Source organism: Lipotes vexillifer, unplaced genomic scaffold (genome assembly GCF_000442215.2).
Source record: "Lipotes vexillifer unplaced genomic scaffold, Lipotes_vexillifer_v1.1 scaffold439, whole genome shotgun sequence".
Taxonomy (NCBI): Eukaryota; Metazoa; Chordata; class Mammalia; order Artiodactyla; family Lipotidae; genus Lipotes; species Lipotes vexillifer.
The window spans coordinates 2,743,871-2,755,054 of record NW_006798732.1 but is presented as its reverse complement, the minus strand read 5'-3'; the positions used below and the strand labels follow the sequence as shown (position 1 = coordinate 2,755,054).

At 44.2% G+C, this 11,184-nt stretch overlaps 1 protein-coding gene across 1 annotated transcript in view; it reads right to left on the bottom strand.

Moving 5' to 3' along the window:
- ODAD2 (outer dynein arm docking complex subunit 2) overlaps positions 1 to 11,184 on the bottom strand; it is a 177,140-nt gene that overhangs the window by 124,218 nt on the left and 41,738 nt on the right. The window contains exons 10-13 of the mRNA XM_007470911.1: positions 6,393 to 6,539; positions 5,783 to 5,992; positions 1,245 to 1,487; positions 784 to 894 (exon numbers count right to left, since the gene is read on the bottom strand). Of these exons, the coding sequence (XP_007470973.1) occupies positions 784 to 894; positions 1,245 to 1,487; positions 5,783 to 5,992; positions 6,393 to 6,539 (711 nt within the window). The remainder of the gene's footprint in view (positions 1 to 783; positions 895 to 1,244; positions 1,488 to 5,782; positions 5,993 to 6,392; positions 6,540 to 11,184) is intronic.

Genomic DNA, 11,184 nt, shown 5'->3' with positions numbered 1-11,184 from the left:
CAGGAACCAACCCTGCTGACACCTGATCTCAGATTTCCAGCTCCCAGAACTGTGAAGAAACAGATTGCTGTTGTTTAGGCCACCCAGTGTGTACAGTTATGGCCGCCCCAGAGAACTCATGCGACCCTCTGCTGACTGACCCGAACCCCTCTCTGACTCCATCTTTCTGGCACATTCTCTCACTTTGCACATTTTGAGATGCATTCTTCTAGGAGATCTACTCTAACTAGGCAGAAGCTTGTGCTGCCAGTAGCCAGCCAAGTATGAATTTGTCAAAGCCATCTTTTCTTCCCCTTTACCATTCTAATCTACTTTTTTTGTATACTATGAAACTTGTAACCCACAAAAAGTTAATGAAGATTAAAATCAGCAAATTAATAAAAAGATAAAACAGGAATACACACACACACACACTCATACATCTATCTTGTGTTGGTGGGAGGTATATTTCCTGAGACCGCTGTGTTTGAATAGGATATATGAAAGGCGATATAGAGGCACCACGTACATATCTGGCTATTTTACACCAAAGTTACATCATTTTAGCAGACAGAGACATGTAAGTGTCTTACAGAATTGTAAATAATCAGACATGCTGCAGCAGATTTCTCTCTGACATTTAAAGGCATCTGCCATTACCACAGGACAGTGGTTCTCAGACCTATGTGTGCATGAAAATCCCTAGGGGGTTCCTGTTAAAAACGCAGATTCCCGAGTCCCATCCCCGGAGGATGGGACCTCATGAAACAGCACCTTACACCCCGTGAGGAAGAGCCGCCGTACCTGGTAGATGGCCATGGCGCAGTGCTTCTGCAGCTGCTTATTTTCACTATTTAGCTTCTTTACCAGATTTTCAATTATCCTTTCAGCTTTGATTGCAGCTCGGTAGTTTTCCTAGGAAAGTAAACTTTAATAGTTATATATTGCATAAATATGCATAAATATAAGCGCCTATGCACACATTTATTAATAACTACACTGAAAAAACTTTCTTAGTAGATAAACACCACAGTCCAAGTTTAACACACCGTTATAACAATAAGAGAATTTAGTCAACATTTTCAAAAACATATCATCCAGGTATCAATGTAATTCATTTTCCATTAGTTTGATCGTCTCTTTCAAATAGAAGGGTGACTTCTTAAAAAAAATTCCTTAGCAGTCATGTTAACCTTAAAAGTTATGATTCCGCTAAGGAAAGTCAAGGTGAATGAGAGCAAGGGAAGCAGAGCTGGCCTGCATACCTCTGAGGCACATTCCTGCAACGTCCCCACTACTGGGATTAGCATGTTTTCATGAGAAGTCTTCAGTAACTGAGCCAACAGAGGGATGCCCCCAGCTCTACGAATGGCTTCTTTATTCGCGTAGCTCTTGCTGCAGCTCCACAGCGCCAGTGCCCCGCAGCGGGCCACCTCCCCATCGTGGGCCTCGTACAGGCTCCGCTCCGCAGGCTCTGTGGCATGCTGCCTACAGTCAAGCAGAGCGACCTACGAGAACAGATCAATACAACATAAGCGGGAATCTTCGAGATAAGACTTAACCCTGGGGTGGGATAGGGAGGGTGGGAGGGAGGGAGACGCAAGAGGGAAGAGGTATGGTAACATATGTAGCAGCATCTGACACTGTCTGCTACATGTGCTTCTCTGGATTGTCTGAGGCCCAAAATAAAAAGGAAAAAAGGGATGAAAACACACTGGAGCCTGAAAATATTAAGTTAATATAAAGTACAGTTAAAAAGTTAATGCTGCCAGGCTGTAGATGACATTGTTTAGGGGAGCATCCACCCTAATAGGAGATTTTGACCTATAAAGGTCCCAGTCTTTAATGATGAGAGTTAGTGCCCTACAGTCACTGGCATATATATGCCCTACAGTCACTGGCATATATTTGGGGTGTGAGGTGGACTTCCAATATCTGGCTATCACAGCTTGCAAAAGGACCTAGGGCCAGCCTGGCTTCAAAAAAAAAAAGACTTAACCCACCCCGCAATTTCTGCAGGGTTGCTACCAAGCTCACCTCCCTCAGAAGTAAGAATCCTTTAAGAAATTAACTTGCGTAGCACACAGCAGTCAAAGAAACAAACAGAACCTTCGAAACGCCTTCCTCCAGACTTGGGAGCTTTTACATTTCCTTCCCACAAGGAATTTAAGCCCCCCAAGAGAGTATTTTCTTAATACAGCTCTAACATTTACATTAGTAAGATTTGTAAAGCACACCCTCACCCCTGGTATCTCAGAAAAGTAGGCTCCCTAAAGCCAGGAGAACTTTTCCAGTGAGAGCTGAATGGCCTGAACCAACCAGGCTCTTAAAACCACGAGGCCTCTTTGGAGGACATGGCCCTCCCCCTGCACTGCCGAAACCAACTAAACCAAACGCACAGCAGCAAGGATCCTTTCTCTTCTCGGCAGTAACCAAAGTCACTGAAGCCCTTGAGGGAGAGGCAATTTACATGCATACAGCAGAGTGGCCGGGGAGGAAGGGAAGCCAGGCTTCCCAGAGCTGTCTTAATCCCACGCGTAACCGGAGACCAGATCCCATGGATACTGCCCACTGCACTACGGCCACCGTTTAGAAGGCAGTAGCCTGGACTGAGTCACTGATTCCTGACCCCAAACTCCTGGAGAGAGGACCCTGATTTGCATCAGGAGGACACTCATGGTCTAATTAGTTATGGCTCAAGAACGTGGGGGAAGACGATTTACACGGCTTCCAGCTAACTACCGGGCCCAGGACAGCAAGACAATGGGCTTGATCACGGGGAAGACGGTCTAAAAGTACCTGTCTATGTACTAGTTATTCCCTCGTTATCTGTACAAAGTCCAAACTCCGTAGCTCTTGGACAAGACTGTGTGTGATGTCCATGGCCCTCAATCTTCGTCTCTCACGACTCAGCCCACCTCACCCAAGGTCTGGCCACGTTACACCACTTAGTTTCCAAACATTCAGTGTTGTTTCCCAGCTCTGGGCCTTTACCAACGTGGCTTCATCTTCTTTAAATGCTTTTGCCTGATGTGTCTGCCTGATAGACACCTACTCACCTTTCAAGACTCAAGAAAGGTGACATCTCCTCTCTCCAGCCTCTCTTTTTAAAAAAAAAAAAAAAATTATTAAAAAAAAATTTTCTCTCTATCCTACTTAATTAACTAATTCATTTAAGTTTTTAAATTTTTCATTGAAGTATAGCTGATTTACAATATATTAGTGTCAGCTGCACAACATTCAATAATTCTATAGATTATACTCCATTTAAAGCTATTGTAAAATAATAGCTATATTTCCCTGTGCCGTACAATATATCCTTGTTGCTTAATTATTTCATACATAGTAGTTTGTACCTTTTAATCCCCTGTATTGTCCCCACCCCCTCCACTCTCCCCAGTGGTAACCACTAGTCTGTTCTCTGTATCTGTGTGTTTGTGTTTCGTTATGTTCGTTTCTTGACCCTCCTTCTCCAAGTAGAGTTGACTGATCAGCCCCCTTAGTTCCTCCACTATTCCCAGTACTGACTTGCTCGAAATACCTAATACACTCACCATTATGCTTCTATTTTTGCCCATATCTCCACTGCCCTCACATCCCCACCACCATGAGGCTGTGACATCACTGTGGGCGGGGACATACATTTATTTACATTTATATTTATACTTGTATTCCCACCACCTTGTTCTGTGGATCTACACCTCTAGAGGCATTCGAAATGGTTTTCAGTGAAAGGACCGAGTACGCTCTACATACAGAGGAGCACGTAAAGTGCCCTCGGAACTGACGGCCCTGGACATGCAGTGCTTCCGGCCTGGGTGCACTCTCCCTGCTTGCTGAGGCGTCACACCTTCTGCCCAGTCTTATCGAGCTGCCCCTCCAGAGCCTGAATGCCATCTAGGTGCCCAGTGCCCTCCTGCCTGCTCTGATCCTGCCCTTGGTTCCCTTGCTCTGGGGCCATAATCAGCCCACGGCTTCATCTCTGTACTGTGTGATGTCCCTCATTTCCAGTCTTCGTTGGGGACTCTTGCCTGTGTGTCACATACTGCCCCCCAACACACGTACCCAACCAAAAGTGGATCCCCAATCCTGGTTGAGAAGTCAGATGTGTTCCCAACCCAGCAATTTCAAGTTTATCCATGAATGGTCTTTCCTGTTCCTAATTTTGCTATTATTTAAAATTAAATTAAAATGTATGTCATTATTTTGATTACGTGACTGTAACTCTCCAAACTCCAGGCCCCTAAACATGACGCGAAAGATGTCCATAAAAACATATGTTAGTGTTCTGTCTTTCATTCTTATGGAGTACTTTCGGTGGACAGCCACGTCAGCCTACCATACGATTTCATTATTTAAGCAGGACAATGATAATCACAGTAATAACTACTTTCCCCCCAACGTTTTATTATGAAAATTCTCAAACACACACAAAGGCTGAAAGAATATAGCAACATCCACATACCCACCACCTGGATTCTATAATTAACATTCTTCCACGTCTGTTTTATCACATAGCTAGCTATCTATTCACCCATCTATCCAGCCATAAGTCCACCTTGTTTTTGAGGCAAATGATTATAAGGTATAGTGCTCTACAGATTACAAGTGGATAAAGTGAACACACAGAATCTCTTTCAGTAAATTTCTGAACATGCTTCACTGTGTACTTATTCACATTAAATCCATATGAATTCGATAGATATTTATTAACTGTTTATATGTGTGAGGTCCTGGGCGGGGTGCTGAGGATGACACTAAGATGAATAAGACACGTCTCTCATCTTCAGGAACTTAAAGTAGGGAAATGGTGACAATCCAGCGTGATAAAAGCCGTGGTAGCGACTCAAGATCCAGTGAGGATACAAATGCACTTCCATATTGCACTTCATAAAGATCCCTCCTGCTGTGGCAGGGGCACTGAGCCTACTTTTTTCTTTCAGCGATAGTTACTGAAATAATCATTTTTTCTCAATATAAAAGTAGTACACAACAAACTGGCAAATGTAGAAAAGTAGGAAGGAAATTTGGTGGTCATTTCAGAGAAAACCCCTGATGAACCATTTTGTGTATTTACTTCAAGTGATTTTTCTATACTTGTTAGCTCTGGTCTTTAAAAGTTTGGATCATGGGTATCATCAGTTTTTAATCCTGTTATGATTTTATATAATATTAAACATGCTACTATATAAACTTCCAAAACACAATACTGACAGCTGACAGTGGATGCTTCTTATGGATATGATGCATATTATTTTACTAACCTCATACTGTAAAACATGCTGTTTTCAGTTGTCTCCCCTCTAAGTAGCAATGAGATGAGTAAGTGCCTGCAGCTCTGACTGTCTCCATGGAGGACACTTCCTCATAGTGAGGTCACCACAGCAGAGGACATGGGCTACCAGACAGTGTTCCACTGCAGAGGGTCTCACTACCCTCCCTTTTTTTTTTTTTTTTAACTTTTTATTTTATACTGGAGTACAGTTGATTAACCATGTTCTGATAGTTTCAGACTGCGTGAAGTAAGTCACCACCCTCTTACCAACGCTGCCCACACACACGAATGTATCCCTACCTATGGGATACGTAAAAATTACTTCTATTTGTTTAAATTTGTATTTCTTTGAAAAATGAGGTTGAACATGTTTTTTGGCTACTCGCCAATGTAAATACACAAAAATAATTTTCAAGGACACGTTAACCAAAGAGAAGATTCCCAGAGCACGCCCAGTGGTTATTTGATGTCCGGGAGGAGCCGGGAAGGACGGCGGGGGGCCCGCCGCCCTGAGTGGCACTGACTCACCAGTTTGGTGATGCCCCCGTGGCGTCTCACCGCCCGCCAGGCTCTCCTAAACTTGGCGACGTTCGCAATTGTCTCAGCTGCCAAACATTTCAGGCTCTTATGTGGAGAGTCAAGAATATTAACCATGACTGGCAAGCCCCCAAGGTCAACAATGTTACGTCTGATTTGAGGATTATGACTGATTTCCTTCAGGATTTTTAACGAACCAATCTAAAGGAGAAGAAAAAGTTATAGATGAATATGGGTGCTTAATGCACAACCAGCGCTATATTCTTTAAAAAATTCCAAGCTACCTAAAATCCTTCCCCAATTAAGTTTCTCAAGGGAACAGTTTCTATTCCCAGGGGTTACACATACCCCCCGCATTTTCCTTCAATTAAGTAAACAAACGTTCATCATTTAAGAAGCACATGCTAATGGAAGAGAGCCAGAAGAGAAGGAAGAGAAGCAGAGAGTTGACAAGAGCAGCTAACAGCTAACAGCAGAAGCGGTTGTCAGTAATCGTAAAGACAAGAAGCAAGCAGCAGGAAGGGCAGACGCCCAGCACTGAGAAGAGAAGCAGGTGAAGGCGCGAACGAGGCCCCTCGTCCACTGTGAGCCAGCCACTCACCATACATTTGACTTCATCTGTCTCGAGTAAATTGATTAAAACTTCAAGGCCTCCAACATCCCTGATCGCCAACTGGCAGGTCTCTTGTGCTAAGTTGAAGTCCTGCATGCAACACAATGCAATCACCGTAGCCGTCTGATTTCCTCCCTGCAAAGACGCAAGGCCACAGGAAGGTTAAATAAGCTCACACTCCCATGGAAATTTGCTAAAGGGTGATGAATCCATGAACCGGGAAGTGTGTGACCCCATACACAGCATGTTCAATTCTTTTAAATTCTCTGAGTGGATTATAATTTGTTAAATGAATCATGCAGAGCTGAAGCACAAGAAAGCTGCGCAGGGCGTCGTAAAACATTGCTCCAGTCGAGAGCCACCATGTAAAGGTGGTCTGTCTGCTTTAAACAGCTGCGACATTAGGTGGTATGGGGATATTAAGTAGAGCCAGGGGGCGAGCCTTGAGAGATGGTCTGAGGAACGTGAGTTTTATGTGGAGGTAACAGGCAGTCCCTGAACTGTGTACCCTGCAACGCAAACCGTGTCTGAAAATTATTCTTACACGTGTACACAGAACAGTCTGGGACAGAGGAAGCCTGGGGAAAGCAAAGCCACGTGGGAAGCAGCACAGCCGTCCACACGGGGACCGAGAGTAAGTGGAGTGAGGGCGTGGGGCTGAGAAAGAGAAGGTAGTTCCATTAAACCCGGGGACCTACCGATGGGGGGACTGAAGGAGAAGAAAGACAGTTTCACTGTCGTGAACGAAACACTGGCCACCAACACGCAAATCAGTGTCTATTTAGCTAATCACCACAAATGAAGAGCAGTGGGGAATTGCTTTTTTAAAAAATCCAAGAGATTCAAAAACTTTTAATGATTGATCGGTGAATCAGGCCTGCCAGGAAATTAAATCAGAATTCATTGCAGGAATTCTTAAGCAATGTCCACTGATCATTAACGCTTTGAAAATCTTTGAAGAACACAGCATAGTACATATTGCTGCGACTGCTATTGAGAGTGGTTGGTAAATAAGAGTCCCCAAAATAGTTCATAAGACACAAAAGCAACATTTCTAACGGAGTCAAGAATAAACTATTTTTGTAAAAGGTGTTCATAAACGACAGCCCTGGATTTCTACCTCAAAACATAGTAGCAATGGCCTCCAATAAACCTCTCTTTTTTGAGGGAAGACACCTTCAAGTCATATTTATTATCATTTGCAAATCATTACTTTATATTGCTATATATTACATACATGTGTATGTAGATAGGTAGTCTTAGCACAAAACATGGAAATTATCTTCAAGCTACCCACCCCCTCCTTCACATCACACAAATGCACACATGCCAATCCTTTGTGAATTCAACACAATATGTTTCTTTTAACATAAGAAACTAAAGTGGGATCAGTAGAGGGTGAGCATCAGAAAGTGAAGGAGGAAACGCTTAGGCTCAGACTTCCTACTAACTCCTTTCCAGAACATTCCTTCCACTTCTCTAAAAGTGCTATGAGCGCCATTTCTGCTTTCATTCTAACTTTCCCTCTAGGCTGTCCTCCATATTCAAGATTAAGTTTAGAATGACGAGAGCCTTAATTCTGTTACTTACATTTATCTCTTTATTCCATTAAAATAATAAGTGTTGTACTTATAGCTTTTAGCATCTTTTTCTCGATATCAGGAGAAATTTCAACACCACCAATTTCCCCACAGTGGGTTTTAAAACATAACGCAACACACCCTCTGTCACTGCTGTCAGACACAGGATCCCACATGCCAGCACCTCTTAGGAAAAGGTAGATATTTTGTAAACCATAAGGAAGAATCTAAGTGCTAACCATAATTGATTAAGAAAAATAATACAGGAAAAGGAAAAGCAAAGAAAATAAGGGAAACAAGTCATTAAACAAGGCTCTTTTTCTGAACTTAAATGGAGAAAGGAGGCAGAAGGATCCTCCCGGGGCACCTGCAGGAACAGAGGTGGGCTCCTACATTAAAGGTTTGAAATGGAAGCCGAGGGCCTCGGGTCGAGAGGGTTCTTGAGACAGTGGCTCCAGACTCAAGCACAAGCAGGAGGCGAGAAGTCGTCCAAAAGCACTTCCGCCCCCCAGGCCACTCCCTGGACGGGGATGTTCTGTCCTGACGTTCTCGGCCGCACGTGACGGAGGACCTTCTCGACCCCTACGCCTGCATTCTGGTTTCTGTGATGACAGCACTTTTCTACTTAGACACTCAGCACAAGCTTTGCTTCCTAGTTCAAGTGCTTTTCATTTGTCTCTTGTAGACTATTTCCACCTTTTGAGTTTTATTTCATTACTGATGCTACAACTGACGACATACATTTTTAAAAGTCATGTAAGTGCAGCTGATGCCCGAAAGGTAAGGCCCTGTATTTTGCTGAATTATCTCTAGGCCAATTTTGAAGCCAAATGATGGCAAATTTACATTTATCATTAAGAAGTTAGATCCTTATAGAAAAAATATTTTTTTCTGTAAATCATCAGCTTTTTCTGAAAATCTGGAAACATATTCATAGGCTTGAGGGATTTTTTTAGAACAGTATTTTATGAGGGAAAGTTAGTTTTTCCACATTTCAGGATTTACTTCTACTCTTGTCACTGACCACACTCCCCAAAGGATTATAAATCTTTCAGAATGAATACCAGCGGATGGGAGCCAAAATATTCAATGTACAGAGCCACAAATGTTAGCCAATTGCTATTCTTTAAATACCAGCTATGTCAAAGGATTTTCAAATGTCCGTTCTACTTTGACCAGATGCCATAAACATCTTACTGAAGAGAGTAGTGCAAATATGCGAATATGCTCCTTTTCAATTAAATCTCCCCTGAGAATGTAATTAGTTGCCAATACTTATTTTCACATTTTATCACGCATTTGCATTTGTGAGGTTTTAGGAGCTGGCGAAAAACGCAGTAAAATATTATTTTACTAGCTTCTGAAGGGTTTTGAAGAATGCTTCCAATAAGCTTTTCTACGTCTTGAATTAATGCAATTCTTTTGCTAGTTGTCGTCCATCCCCTGCTGCTTCTCAGACAACTCCAGGCTCTACCGGCCTTAGGATATTTTACCAGCTCAGGTTCCTTTCCATGACCAGGAGGCCGACGTCCGTGGTTGCGATCATGCTTCAGACATGCCGAGATCAGACGAATGCTGCTTTCTCTCACTTTTCTCAAAATTTCTTCTTAAAAGATGAATAGAGGACATCTTAAAAAACAATGTTTTTCCTGGATTTAAATAAAATCTTTGAAATAAAGAAGCATTACCCTAACCAGTATGTAGAGTAATCCCCTCCCCTTACTGCTGATAAGGAGGAAATAAACATGACTAAGCTGAGATGAAGCATGTATTCAAGAGTAAAACAGGGAGAAAGCTGCCTGAAATCACTTCTGTATTCTTTCATTCAACAAATTTGCTTCCTATTTACTTAACTATTTGCCGAGTCCGATGCCAGGCCTTAGAGACATCCTGGTAAACAAACACAGACGTGGTCTTTGCTTTTCTGGAACTCACAGTTCAGTGGGGAAGAGCGATTTTAATTTTTTAAAGCCCATCCCAATAAATGGAGATTTTAAGTCCAAGAGGTGCCATAAGGGAGAGGGGCAGAGGGCCAGGGAAACCCACAACGGGGGCTTTCACCGGGCCGGGGCGTCAGGGAAGTTTCACCTGAGGAGAGAAGCCTGGGCGCAGGTCCGGACGGGAGGAGGTGCCGGCGTGATGGAAGGCCGCAGTCAAAGGAGCGGGTGCAGCCACGTGGGTGAGGCCAGGAGGAGGCCGGTGGCCCAGGTGAGCGGACAGGCCAGGCGGGCCACACGACCTGCTGGGCCAAAGGCCAGGCTGAGCACTTTCGCCTTTAGTTCACAACAGACAGAAAATATTCAAGGGTGGCTGGTCTGGGGGGAAGGAGAGGGCTAACGGGAGCTGACTACATTCTTACAGATCCCTCTGGCTGCACAGGCCCCTGGCTGGAGCCAGCCAGCGTGGACCGGTGAGACCACTCCGATTACCGCAGGAACCCGGAGCAGGGGACAAGGGGCTGGCAGGCCGAGGTGACCCATCACGTGCTCGAGTAACTCGGTTCCTAAAAGGGTGCCAGAAGCTAGGAGGTGGCAGTGCGATGGCAAGCACGCTCCCAGGGCCATCCTTCCGGGCGTCCTGTCGGACCCAGTGAGACAGGATGGTAGGTGGAGGTGCAATGGGGAACAGAAGTCTCCTTCTCCTGTTCCCCACTGTCTGCAGTCAGGGGGCAGCGGTTGAGACCCGGTGAGGTGACACAGCCATCACAGCCGTCCAGCTGGCTTTCAATGCTCTCAGCATTTTTTCCTCCAAACATGCCACTCATAGAGCAAGAGCCGCGAACCCTGCCAACGACTGTTTATTAATGATGACAGAGGGGCTGGCGCCCGGCGCAGAGCTTGGCTCAGAGATGCTCTTCATCTCTCAGGAGTAGAAATGGTAAAGAGTCAGAGCTCCAAGTGAGTGGCATAGAACCACGTAAGTCAAGCTAGTAAAATATATTGCTTTGCCTTCGGTTTATTTGCAAGCCAATTTTATGCTGATAATTCAGCACTCATAAACCTAGGGCTCAAGAGATGAGACCAGAAGGAAACTCCAAGGAAAAAGAGAAGATGCTGTTCCAGAAGAAAAAAGAAATTAGACTCAGATTGTTGGATTGCAGGCTTGCTAAGAAATTTTTTTTTTTTTTTTTTTGTGGTACGTGGGCCTCTCCCTGTTTTGTCCTCTCCCGTTGCGGGGCACAGGCTTCGGACGTGGAGGGC